General features: G+C 35.7%; 1 protein-coding gene across 2 annotated transcripts in view; it reads left to right on the top strand.

Moving 5' to 3' along the window:
- The first annotated feature begins 2953 nt into the window (after positions 1-2953).
- The window catches only part of LOC107724960 (tumor necrosis factor receptor superfamily member 19-like), a 40932-nt gene continuing 29150 nt past the window's right edge, over positions 2954-14735 (top strand). The window contains exons 1-4 of one of the 2 annotated variants that reach the window (XM_016534058.1): positions 2954-3369; positions 4575-4667; positions 4834-4944; positions 13934-14112. In XM_016534058.1, coding sequence (XP_016389544.1) covers positions 4578-4667; positions 4834-4944; positions 13934-14112 — 380 coding nt within the window. In that variant the 5' untranslated portion in view covers positions 2954-3369; positions 4575-4577. The remainder of the gene's footprint in view (positions 3370-4574; positions 4668-4833; positions 4945-13933; positions 14113-14735) is intronic. The other variant, XM_016534059.1, reaches the window with a different exon arrangement.

Consider the following 14735-nt stretch of genomic DNA (forward strand, 5'->3'; position numbering starts at 1 on the left):
ATAGTCGCACCGGTAGTGACGTCATGGCTGTCGCCGGCCAACAAGTTGGTGTTTTTTCCATGTATGCTTCAGACACGGGTCACGACGAGGCGTTCCCCATAGCGACCCCTAGAGGACGCAGTTCGAAGTTCCCTTGAAAGGGAATCGGCTTTGCCATCGCAGGAATTAATTACTTTTGAAATTACTCAGATAGAAAACAGTTATTTTAAATTGTAATAATATTTCACAATATTACTGTTTTACTGCATTTTTTAATCAAATAACAATTGTAATAATATTTCACAATATTACTGTTTCACTGCATTTTTTTAATCGAATAAATGCAGCTTTGGTGAGCATAAGATACTTTAAATAGTGACAGTAGTTTTAGTAACACTTTATTTTACTGTGTTTTTGTTACATATGTAACATGTACTGACTATAGTAATGTCGGTAAATCATGCACAATGCAATAGACTTGAACCAAACCCTAATCCTAACCCTAGTTAGTACATGTTGTTCATTAATATTACTCAGTACATAAATGTATAATCACGTGGGGAGCGAAGGCTGGCCCGTGTGGTCCGATCCAACAGAAGTGCTACTGTAGCTCAAATTGCTCAAGAACTTAATGCTGGTTTTGATGGAAAGGTGTCAGAATACATAATGCATCGCAGTTTGTTGCGTATGGGGCTGCATAGGGTCAGGGCTGTTTTGGCAGCAAAAGGGGGACCAACACAATATTAGGAAGGTGGTCATAATGTTATGCCTGTATATGTATGTGATATATATAATTTTTCCAATTCTCAAAATATTTTAACTAGGTTGTAACATTATTTACAGCATGATCAGCTGTGTACTGTATAAAAACAATAAAAGTCAATATGTCTCCATTTACATATCTAACTAAACATGTGTTTTTACAAATAACTGTCTCATTCCTTACAGATGAGTGCGGTGACGCAAGTAGTGAGGATGTTACATACCGTGATGCTCAGATTCTGGATGGATCCTACACGGGAAGACTAAAATAATGTGCTTTGATGAGATCCAACATCAACACAACAAAGAGTTGGGTTTCAAACAGTGTGCGTGTCGATTTCAGTGCTTCCAGAAGAGCTGTTGAGCTTAAGTCAGAGCTGTTGTTGCTTAATTCAGTCATAACTGATCTGTCACATCATTTTGGAGTTTCTTGGGATTGTTAGTGTGTGGATTGACATAATGGCTGAACCGCTTGTCCCACCAGCTACCCCATGACACCTTCACTTTGACCAAAGCGACCTGCACTTCAGCAGGTTCCTCAGTAGCACATGCATCATTAGTCTCTGTTCAGAGAGTGTGCTTTAACCAAAGAACCTGGATGCAAAAAGTGAGAAAGTAACACGCAAAAGGGAGAATGTTATGACAATCTCAGTCATAATTCACTTTTATTGTAAGGGAAAAAAGATGCAATGAAAGTGAATGATGCTAAACATCTCCATTTTCTGTTTCACAAAATAAAGTCACACAAATAAAGTGAAATTATCTTTGCTTTTTGGGTGAACTAACCTTTTAATAATTCAAATTGTGTAATAAAGGATGAAGTTGGTTTAAAATGTAAAATGAAAGGATATAGTAGATTCTTTAAACATGAACTGTATACACACTGTAGACATATATAAAACAGAAAAAAAACTATAATGACTTTGCACCCTAGCCTATTTTTTTTTTTTTATTCGTTCATCTAATCTGTCACATTCCCTTTTTTAGCAATTGTTAATATACCTTTTGCTCAGTCATTTCATGTTGGCTTTAATAAAAATGTTGATTGTGGGAAACAAAAGTCTGCTTTTTTATTATTCAAATAAATGCTGTTCTTTTTTTAACTTTTAATCCATCAAAAAAAAAAAATAATCAGAATATTAGAATAATTTCTGTATCATTTGACACTGAAAACTGAAAATTTAGCTTTGCATAACAGGAATACATTACATTTGTAATAATATTTCACAAACTGTTTTACTGAATTTTAAATCAAATAAATACAGCCTCGCATGTAGTAATACTTTCATCCTGAGAAAACAATTAAGATTTTATTTAAAATCTACCTTCATCAAAAGATGACTCATGTCTGAGTGTACATTAGTGTGCTTTTATTGTGTTCAGTTGTTACCCAACATTAGTACAAAATATTAAATGATGAAAGCATTTTAGCAATCAGACTTGACTCAAAATCTTATATTTTCCTTAACATTTATCACATTCATTGTATTAACATCCCAGACATCAAGAACTTTTGTGCCAAATGTGGATGCAAGCTGTCACATCTGCCTAGATATGACATGTCTGAACACTATAGGCCACACCAGATATGTTTTGCTATCTGTTTCGTTTGGTCTACCATTCATATTGTGGTACTGTGTATGGCCCAGATGACAGCACACAACTGAGAACCACATGTGGCTTAGCTTTAGCACACCAGCAGAGGGCCCCCAGTACTAGTACATCTTTGAACATTGAAAGTACTACAGAATTTAATTGAACATTCATTACGTCCAGACAAAAAGCAAAAACTTTTTTTCCCACAAACTTATTTTTATTAAATGTTTTTTTTTCTTGAAAACCGCATGTGCTTTATTTATTTATTTATTTATTTATTTATTTATTCATTTCTTTATTTAAACAAATAAATGCCACCGGTTTGGTATTCTGTTATCTAACTTAATGGCCACAAACTTATTTTTATTAAATGTTTTTTTTTTCTTGAAAACTGCTTTATTTATTTATTTATTAATTTATTTAAATAAATAAATAAATAAATAAATGCCACTGGTTTGGTATTCTGCCATCTAATGGCATTCTTATGTAAGTGTGACTCCATTGTTCAAATACTTTTTTTTTTTTGGAGCCAGTGAATGTAAGAGATTTGATTTCAAGAAATCGAACTCGATGTGAAAAGTCTCCTCTGCGTGCAGATAATCCAGCCAATCGCTGCACGTCAGGTGACGTCACTCGATGAAAGGGAATTCTGCATCAAACCCGCGCAGCAGATCAGATCACACAAGACCGAGCTGTTGCTTTAAACCCATGCCTGCCCCGGGATCATGCAGTTAGACCGTCCTTGTTTTCATATCGGAGTTTGTGCATTTGCAGATATTCGGATTAACACATGGAGGGGTGTAAGTGAATAAACAGGCTCGTTTAAAGCGCTTTTGTCCAGGACGTGTCTGAAGCTTTGATGCGCATGCTGATGGGAGATCAGATTACAGGCATCAGACCGCAGGCTTTCATCTGAGCTCTTACTTCAGAGCTGGACACGGGACGGGTTCAGACCTCAGCGGCGAGCACACTGGATCACATCCCGAGCAGCTTTCCGTAGGAGACGGCAATCTCTCGAGCGACTCATTATCGGTAAGAAAGTTTTGCACACAGTTGCAGCGCTGCTTTGACCGCACATAATATGAATCCAAAAATTAGTACCTTAAGGAAAACTACACGAAACATACACACACACACACACACACATATACACATACATAGTGCATGCATAGCTATAGCTTATAATTAATTTAAGGGACCTATTTTTTCATTCGTCCATTAGTGTAATTTTTTACATTCGTCCATTACTTTTTTATGTCAGGTCAAAAAGTTCAAACAGAAAAAGTTATTTAGACTATGTTTTATACTATGCATTATTATGTTTTGAAGTCTGGTTTCAACATGTACACAACGCAATGTAGTATTACATGAATAACAACAACAATAGTAATAGATCTCTCTCTCTCTCTCTCTCTCTCTCTCTCTCTCTCTCGCTCTCTCTCTCTCTCTCTCTCGGATATCAAGTATATAACCAGTGTAACACCGGCAAATTAATAATTATCGGCCAAATTACAGTTTTTCTTGAAGGAGGGTTATAATTTTTCTGATTGAGGCAGTTTTAATAAACAGTTATATATACAGTTAATATGTCAATAGTTGTTTACATATAATATATAAATGTGCAATGTTCTTATGTTTTTTGCATATATATATATATATATGTATATGTGTGTGTGTGTGTGTTAGGGCTGTGCGATATTGAAGAAAAATGCGATATGCGATAACTCATTAAATAATGCGATATGCGATATGCGACCCTACAACAACTTCTTTGTCTTTTGTTCATGGCCCCAAATATTGCAAACTGTAGCGATATGCATATTGCGATATGTACATTTGCGATATTTCGATAATTTCGATATATTGCACAGCCCTAGTGTGTGTGTAAATTATCATGTTATTATTGAGTCTGATAGATCATTATTGGCCAATATTACTATATTTTTAATGATCGGCATCTGTATGTTGTTAATTATCTGAATTGGCTGATACTTCCAGCTAAATAAAATCATATAGAAAGACTTTTCTTCCAACTCAGTCAGTGTTAAACCTCTTTAAAAATTAAACATCTACAGATTATGCCTTTTTATTATGCTTTATTATGAACATTAAAAAAGCACAAAAGGGTATTTATTTATAATAGTAGTCATTGTTTGCTTGGTGTTCACACCGTTTTGAAAGATAATGCAAATAGTGTCCTCCATTAATCATTCATCAAAGGATTTGTGCTTTCACAGTGTATGTGGGAAAGACCTTTCACAATGCCCCGGGTTCTGATCCTCTCCAGTTTTCCTCTTCAGTGGATACTTGTCCTTCCACTGTGTGTTATGGTATGTTTCGTTCATATTAGCACCTTTTGCTAGAAATGATATTCTGAGATTTGCTCTAAATGACTGTACACTATCATTTACACTACCTTTTACTTGCACTCCAATTTGGTAAACCTCCAATGCTATTATGGAATAATTAATCATGCTTGTTTCATGTTCCTCACAGTTTGCAGTTATGGCAGAGGAGAGAAGAGATTGCAGGGAGCAGGAATACAAGGATACGTTTGGAAACTGTATTCCCTGCCGGCAGTGTGATGCTGGACAAGAGCTATCCAAGGTTTGCCAATTCTGCACTAGGTTACTTATTTTTTCTTTTAGCCTAATTTGAAACATTAGTGCATGTATAAAACTTGTATTTTTAATTTCCTAAAAAGATTACAGCTTAAATCAAGAAATAATATCCAAAGCACTCTGTTCCTTTGATTTGGTTCCCTTTGAGCTTAAAGGGTTAGTTCACCCAAAACTGAAATTAATGACAGACTTTTCATTTTTGGCTGAACTAACCCTTTAATTCTGGAATTCTTTCCGTTCAGCACCTACCACAGTCAGATTAATATGCAGATATATTTAGACCTTTATACTCAGAGTTGTTTTTAAAAAAGACCACGTATGCGATTAAATCTGGGACCGAGAGACGCGTTCCCATCAGTTTCACAGAGTTCATGAAAGACTTCCAGACCAAACTGGCCAAAAGCAAAGAGTTCACCAATAAAGAGGGGATGCCAATGCACTTTTCTCCGCATGACGCTCCTCTGCTGGAATGCGACTGGTGGGAACGGGATAGTTTGAGGAGATGTGTTTGTTTAATGGATCACGGTTACAGATTGTGCTGTTTATAAAGCTGAAGATGCAGATTTCTAAGATGTCAAGAGGTCTTTTTTTTTTTCCTTTTAAAAAAAGTTAATAAATAATTTTTTAGTGTTTTTGAAAGAAGTGTCTTATGCTAACCAAGGCTGCATTTATATGTTCAAAAATAAAGTAAAAATTGTATTATTATTATTATTATTATTATTAAAATTTAAAATAACCATTTTTTTATTGTAATATATTTTAGAATGTCATTTGGATTTGGTGCTCAAGAAACATTTCTTATTATCAATGTTGAAAACAGTTGTGCTGCTTAGTATTTTTGTGGAAACCATGATACTGTACCATTCAAAAGTTTGGAGTAAGTACAAAAAAAAAATAATACTTTGACAACACGAGGGTGAGTAATTAATGACAGACTTTTCATTTTTGGCTGAACTAACCCTTTAATTCTGGAATTCTTTCCGTTCAGCACCTACCACAGTCAGATTAATATGCAGATATATTTAGACCTTTATACTCAGAGTTGTTTTTAAAAAAGACCACGTATGCGATTAAATCTGGGACCGAGAGACGCGTTCCCATCAGTTTTCATGAAAGACTTCAAGACCAAACTGGCCAAAAGCAAAGAGTTCACCAATAAAGAGGGGATGCCAATGTTTTGAATAGCTTGTCCCAACCGATTATTTATTGCTTCCTCCTTTTCATAAAGAGAGAGGGTAAACCGCTGTTCTCCTTTGTAGAGCGCTGGCCACGCTTTAATCAGTTACACCCACACTTCTGCTCACAATCTTCTATTTTTCCTTCAAGCCTTTTAATGTCATTGCCACACGTGAGAATTCCAAGGCCTTGTAAACATGGCATGTTAAGAAATTAAGTGGTTTTGTACTACAAACCTAATCTAAACGGAGGTCTGGGGTATTTCTGGAGTGTGGAAATCATTACACAGTTTATGCCTGGGTAAATGCAGGTACATCAGGCTGCTGGATGTGCTACTTTTAACCACACGACTTTCATGTCGGTACACATGAACACACACTTATTGCTTATACTCTTCAATGCTTCAGATGTTTTCGGCCAATTAATGCTTTGGGGCCTGAGGAGGTAGTGAATGATTGCCTACTTTTTCCATTAAAGCACTAGTGGTTTACCCTATTCTTTGGAGCCAAGGACAATATCATGTGGTGTTTGAGTTACTTTAGTTTCGATGTTAAAATACTTTCTCTTATCCCAGTTTAATATGCAGATACTAGTAGGAGTAGGTTTATTTTCCAAAAAAGTATAAACACTTTGTCTATGTGGAGCTATCAAAACATTGCTTTGTTTGTTTGAACATCCCGACCTGCCCAGCAACAGCATCAGTGGCTCAACCAATGGTGTAGGTTTGGGGGCGGGGCTATCTGTTTGTTGTGACCAATGGCAGATGGGAGGAGTGCTGGGGAAACCTGTTTAAAAAGAGTCATTATCTTTACTATAGAAATTACACTTAACCTTAGAATAGCTGTAATAACGACAGCAACACCTTAACATTTTTGTTGTTTTAGTGTCTGACACTTCAGAAGCTCTTCCAGATGATTTGTTTTGTAAGAGCAGAAGAAAAGTTCACATGACACCCTTTTGCTTGTTTCTCAGAGATCCATGACTAGTCAAACAGCTTGTAAAACCCCACCTACACACTGTTTTTCACCTAAAAGGGCGATAGCAGCTAAGATAAAGTTGTGTTGATAAGGCATTTTGTAATTGTTAAAGTGATAGTTCACACAAAAATGAAATCATTTACACAGCCTCATGTCATTCAAAACTGACTTTCCTTTGTGGAACAGAAAAGGAGAATTTAGCATGCAGATGCATCTAGTAGGCTGTTAACCACTGCAACTGGATCATCGAATCTCGGGAACTGAATCAGTTTGATTTGAGAACGAATCAGTCAGGTGGTTTTGTGAACTCAAACAATGATTCGAAGCTTCAATACATAGCAAATTGACACCTCAGTGGCATCTTGAGGTTGATCACAAATATTTAGTTAACAGTGTTTTAATGATGTTTTATGCATCGCCCGCCCTCCCTTGGTGACGTGGTAACACAAGCTCCAATATATGTTTTACATTTTATTATATACATTTTGATGCAGTGTGCTTCACATTTGAGACAGAAGCACAGAAGTTTTACAACTGTACTGCCCATCGCTCTTGAAAAGATCTGACTCTTTTCAAGAAAGAGTCTTGGGAAAGAAAGAGTCTTGTTTTCACAAGAAATCTTGTGAAAGATTTCTTCACAAATCGGACAAAGTTGGACAGATAGGAGCTTGGAACAACATAAGGGTGAATAAATGATGACTTTCATTGCTTTTCAACTATTGCTTTAAAGGATTCTGGAAATAAATCAGGACTTTTGATGAATTATCTTCTCAACCCGTCAACAAATTCATCCTTATGCAGATGTGCAGTTTCTTCAAAACAGACCTCATAAACATTCACTCATATTCCTGACTGCTAAGCGTCATGGAGGATTGCATCTCAACTTTTTGAGCGGCTAAATGAAACCCATCTTAGCAACTTTTTTTTTGGCTTATTTTAGCCTTTTTAATAGATTTTAATATATTCACTTTCAATTCATTTAGTAAAGAAAAAATAAAGAATAAATAAAGAAAAAATAAATCTTTTTTTTTTTTTTGTATAGATACACTAAAATCTTTTTTAGGATCATTGATATTTTGCATTATTACATTATTTTTTATGACAAGTAAGTACATATAAAGGTTATATATGGATCAAATAAAGTTTACATATTGCTGTAATGCAGTGATTTTTTTAATACTATAATATTCCCAAGCTGAATTTATTTTAGCAAAATATTATTTTCTTCTTTTGATTTTGGGGTGACAGGTTTCATGAGATTTACCCTTAAAGCTTACCTGTTGGGTGAAGTAAGAAGTTCACCCTTTGCTTTGATAGGAAGTACTGATGAGCAATACTTCAGGATAATTTAGTAGAATAGAGTGTTTTTGGGGTTTGAATATGATGACTTCAAACCACTTGTGTGTCTGAACTTGCTTTACTCCATGCAGCTTTCCCCTCTATCACACATCCATCCTGCTGTTTTGCTTGGCTTCTCACTCAAATCTGATCCGGAGATAGTGGAAAAATGGTACTTGCAGGTATTGGTTTGGTGAGTCCTCTTAGACAAGATTGTTCCTGGATGATTCTGGAATGTGAAAACAGGCGTTTGAAAAGAATAGAGGTGGCATTCTTAACTTTTCATTTTATAGCAAAATCATACATATCTGTTATTAGAGGTTATATAACATGTACAATAGATTTAATTTAGGTTGTACTGTACTGTTGATCACTGTCGTATTGTAACTGTTTGGGCATTATAGTGTGTATTGACCTCTTGACCTCTTGACTTTTTTAAAAACAGCAGCAGGAAGCAGCCAGGAAATGATGTAGGAAACAGGATTAGAAAATGTTGCAAGTTGGATTCAAACTCAGATTGCCCTCATGAGCACAACAGATCAATTTAAGCATGTGTGCTAGCTGTTCTAACATGGCTCTGCCAAAACAAATCTATTTATTATAGATTATATATTATATAATAAATCTATTTAGACGGGAGTTGTGTTGGGGGGAAACCATTCGTTTGTGTTGTGACTGCCTTTGACAGTTTTTGATGAAATGATAACAGGAGAGGACAGGAAATGATGGGGGAAACACTATTAGGAAATGTTGTGAGCCAGATTTGAACCATTATGAGAACCTAAGCCACAGCTCTGACACATCAACACATTCTGAGCAATATAATTTGGAGCCTGAATCCTCATTGTCTTTTTTCTTACGTCCAGCTAGGATTATGAAATGTTGCAAGCCAGATTCAAACTCCTTTTTCCCTTATGAGTACCACAGATTATGGTGATAACTACTAAGCCAAAGCTCTGACATGTAGACACATTCTGAGCCATATTTGCGAGCCTGAATACTCGTTTACTTTTATCTGATGTCCAGCTAGGATTGTGAAATGTTGCAAGCCAGATTCGAACTGCCACTGCTCTTATGGGCATCACAGCTCATAGTAATAACTACTAAACAATGGCTGTGACACAAAGACACATTTTGCTTTTGATATTTCTTTATTGAAATGATAACAGAGAGCGGATAGGAAATTATGGGGAAAACAGGAATAGGACATGTTACATGTTTTTTTTTGAGTGCCACAGCTTACAGAAATAACTACTAAACCACGGCTCTGACACATACACACATTCTGAGTCATATTCAGAAGCCTGAATCCTTTTGGCTTTTATCTGATGTCCAGCTAGGATTATGAAATGTTGCGAGACCGATTCAAACTCCTGTTGCCCGTATGAGCACCGCAGCTCACAGTGAACAACCACAGCTTTGACACTTAGAAACATTCTGCTTTTGACATTTTTTCTTGAAATAATAACACAGAGAGCGGACGGAAAAAGTTGGAGGAAACAGGATTAGGAAATGTTGCGAGCCAGATTCGAACTCCCGTTGCTGTTATGAGCACCGCAGCTCACAGTGATAACAACTAAGCCACGGCCCTGACACGTAGACACATTCTGTTATGAAATTTTTTGCTGAAATGATAACACAGAGAGGACGGAAAATGTTGGGGGAAACAGGATTAGGAAATGTTGCGAGCCAGATTCAAACTCTTATTGCCAATATTAGCACCACAGCTCGCAGTGAAATCTACTAAGCCACAGCTCTGACATGTAGACTCATTCTGAGCTGTATTTGGGAGCCTGAATAGCTTTTATCTCAGGTTCAGCTGTCTGTTTGAACTTCTAAACATTGGAAGATCCCAGCAGCACACTCCAACAGACAAACCACAGGGGGTTACAGAGCTCCTTAGATTTCTCTGTCCCCCTTCGCTCTCTTGTTGATTATCTCTCCGGGAATGGCATCATGCCTTCAAACAGAGTGACCATACCTCTTTTATTCACCCCCCCCCAATCCTTCATGCCCTGCTGGAGAGGAAGCTGTACCATTCAAAAGTTTGGAGTAAGTACAAAAAAAAAAATAATACTTTGATTCCACAAGGACACATTAAATTATCCAAAAGTCACAGTAAAGATATTTATAATGTTACAAAAGATTTAAATTACAAATAAATGCTGTTTTTTTTTACTTAATAGTCACGAAAAAATCCTGAAAAAATGTATAATGGTTTCCACAAAAATATTAAGCAGTACAAACTGAATAACTGATTATAACTGAGCATGTCAATGAAAATTCAGCTCTGCCATCACTGGAATAAATTACATTTTAAAATATATATTCAAATTGAGACTTTTTTTAAAAATTGTAATAATATTTTACAATATTACCATTTACAGTATTGTTATTATTAATAATATTATTATTATAAATAATACATTATTTTATTATATTACAATTTTTTAATATTTTTATTTTTTTTATATTATTACACTATTAATTATATTATTTGACAATATGAAATATTTTCCAGCCTTTGACTGGTAGTTTATATTAAAATAGAAAATGGTTATTTTAAATTGTATAAATATGTCACAAAATCATTACTTTATTATTTTGAACAAATAAAAATAAACATGTGTAAAATAAATGTGCATTTTTAAAGCAATACTTTATACAAAATAAATATTCTATCATCTATGTTGTTCCAAATCTGTATGACTTGATATTGATATGATTTTTGACATTTCCTAGTCTTCTGATGCCATACAATAGCTTTGTGTGAGAAACGGACTCTTAAGTCATTCACCAGAAATCTTGCTGCACACTCTTCAAAATAAAGGTGCTTCACAATGCAATAGAATAACCTTTTTGTCTAAATGGTTCCATAAAGAACCTTTAATATCTGAAGAACCTTGCTGTTTCACAAAAGGTTCTTTGTGGCGAAAGAAGGTTCCTCAGATTATAAAAAGGTAAAAAAGATATGGTTCTTTAAAGAGCCTTTGACTGAATGGAAAAAAAATGGTTCTTCTATGGCATCGCTTGAAGAACCTTTTGAAGCACCATTATTTTTAAGAGTGCACCCTGTATGTCAGAACTCATTTGTGCAGATATTCTGCATTGGTTCTCATAATGAAATTTGTAAATGATGACAGAATTTTCATTTTTGCATGAACTCTTGTTCCTCTAGCTGACACGTATCGAGAGAACACAAGATCTTTTAGTCAGAACTAGACTGAAAACAGAAAACTGTGTTTTGAATTAGTGTCACATTGCTGGTGGGTTTCATTAATAAATGCCTTGATTGATCTTGATTGATGAATTCTGTTGCATGGGGCCATAAGGCATTATTTGAATTCCATGAAGCTTTGCTTAACTTAAATGGTTTGAGAAATCTGGCTCAGTGAAAGCTGAACATATGCCCGCGAGATTCCCAAGAATTATATCAATGTGGAAAGGATTAAAAAACAAACGAGCGTATTCCAGATTGATTACTGTCAGTAGAGTTTTGAAAAGACTCTGGTATTGTTTATTGAAGTGGGTGGACCAGGAGGGGGAAAAGCTGTTCTGAGTAATGCTAATTAAGCGGCACTTTAGATTTCAGCTTAGATCCTGGAGCCTGGAAAAAAACGTTTGCTTACGTTTCACTTCTTAATGTCAAACTCAATGTGGCAAAACGTCAAAGTCCAACATGCTGTACAGAAACATGGCCAGCAAATGTTGTTCGTCACAGTTCGAGGAAAGACCATTCTGAACCCATTAGAACATCTTCCCAGATTAATTCTCTGTCTCACTTGTGTGCATAATACTAGTGTTTTGTTGCTATTACTAAGCTAAAGGCAACGGTATTCTGTTCTATTGTTAAAATCCTCACCCTGTCAACTGAAATGGCGAGCTTGCTCATGTAGACGCTTTCCCTGTGGTCTCTTTGTAACGTTTTGCTTAAACTTTGCATGTGTACGGTACAATTTGCCTCATATTATTACACAAACTGCACTGTTTTAGATCTTTTATTGAAATGAAATAGGCCTGTACTTAGGGAACAATGCAAAGGGTGTTGTCTCGTATTATTCAAGAGCGCTGAGAATTCCTCTCGACCCCACAGCTAGACATTGAGTGCTCTCCTCAGGTTTCTTTCCTGATCTGGACTTGTGTACATACACAGATCGCTTTTCTGGGTGAATCTCACGAAACCTGTCAAGAACATTGTATTTGGGTCTGGGTTGTATTTCACCCCCCCCAAAAAAAAAATAAAAAATTTAAATTTCTTAAAGAACATGAACTGACATCTATACTAGATTTCTTCACGTTTTAGTCAGTTTCATTTTACACATTTTTATTTTTAATAATTACAGTTAACTATAAGAAGTCTCTTATACTCATCAATGATATGTTTGGTTGACGAAAGTATAGTAAAAACAGTAACATTGTGAAATATTATTACACTTTAAAACAACTGTTTAATATTCTAATATATTTTAAAATGTAATTTATTCCTGTGATCTTTTATTTGAATTGATTCCAGCCATTACTTCAGTCTTCAGTGTCACATGATCCTTCACAAATTATTCTAATATGCTAATTTGCTGCTTGAGAAACATTTTTTTATTATTATTATCGATGTTGAAAACAGCTGCTTAATATTTTTGTGGAAACATTTTTCTTTCTTTTATTTGAATTTTTTTTGCAATTTGCAAATGTCTGTCGGTTTAATGCATCAAATTTAATTTCTTAAAAAACAAACAAACAAGCAAAACTTTTGAGTGGTTCTATCTGAACTAGAGATCTGTACTAGCTTTTTTGAAATTGAATTTAGCTTTTATCTTAATTTTATATATTTGAACAGTATATTTATATCATAATTTATTCACAATGTATAATTTCTTTATAAAATGTAAAAATTATCAAATAAATTATAAAATTGAATGGCAAAAATTTGATTTATATTATAATTAAATTTAAAAATTTGGTTGCGTGCATTCCTTATTCTGTGGTTAGAAACTGGGTGTTTGCATTATTAAATCTTCTTTTTTTTAAATGTTTAATCTTTAGTAAATCTTTTATTTTAAGGGCTTTCTCTTTCTGCGTTACGCTTACCAAAACCTCTCAATATCAATTTCTCTCGCACACACTTGAGCCGAAGAGAGGCCTGACAAAACCTCTGCAATAAACTCCCAATAAACCAACAATGGGCGTCCCCGTGGGCCTTTCTGGTTCAAATGCGGAGCCCTTCGGGGGCCCGGAGCAGAAGGCTGTTCATTGATCCCGTGAGAGTCAGGGAGATTATTGCCTGTGTAAGATAGACTCTCTCAAAAGAAGCTTGGCCTTTGTTCAGCGGGGGGATCTCACACACACACACACACACACACACACACACACTGTGATCATTATTTCATCTCGCCCTCTTGTTAGTCCACATTGGCGCTTTTCTTTAGCGCGGCTCTCCCTCGCCCTTCCCTTCCACAGCAGTGAGATATCTTTCATTAATCCTCGCAGGAATGTGGCTTTGGCTATGGGGAGGATGCCCAGTGTGTGCCCTGCAGAGCCAGTCGCTTCAAAGAGGACCGCAGCCTGCAGAAATGCAAGCCCTGTCTGGACTGTTCCCTCCTCAACCGCTTCCAGAAGGGGAACTGCTCCACCACGAGCAACGCCGTATGCGGAGACTGCCTGCCCGGGTGAGTCAGCCATAGGAACGCAATTATATAGAATAAAGGACGATGGGCGTTTTCCCAGACCACATGCTTAAGTCGGTGTATATTACACTCTTAAGAATAAAGGTTCGGAAGGGAGTTTTCACAGTGATGCTGAAGAAGAACCATTTGAGGTTTCTCAAAGAAACGTTCAGTTAGCAGTTCTTACCATTTTTAAAATAATAATCTACACTCTTAAAAATAAGGGTTCTTTTTGGCATTAATGGTTCCATCGAGAACCTTCAGCATCCATGCAATCTTTCCATTCCAGAAAAGATTCTTTATAGTGTTAAAAGGTTCTTTAGATTAATAAAATGTTCTTTACACCAAGAAAAATATGGTTCTTTTAGGAACTATAACTGAAAGGTTCTTTAGAGTACCAACAATGGTTCTTCTATGGCATCGCTGTGAAAACCTTTATTTTTAATAGTGTAAAGAACTTTTTCTACTATAAAGAACCTTTTGTGGAATGGAAAGATTCCATGGATGTTAATAAAGCAATAAGCCCCAAGAAGCCGTGGTTTACAGTGAATTTATAACAGCTAAGGAGCTGTTATAATCTATAACACCCCCTTAGCTGTTATAAATTCACTGTAAACCACGGCTTC

This window comes from Sinocyclocheilus rhinocerous, unplaced genomic scaffold, assembly GCF_001515625.1.
Source record: "Sinocyclocheilus rhinocerous isolate Xijiao unplaced genomic scaffold, SAMN03320098_v1.1 scaffold996, whole genome shotgun sequence".
NCBI lineage: Eukaryota > Metazoa > Chordata > Actinopteri > Cypriniformes > Cyprinidae > Sinocyclocheilus > Sinocyclocheilus rhinocerous.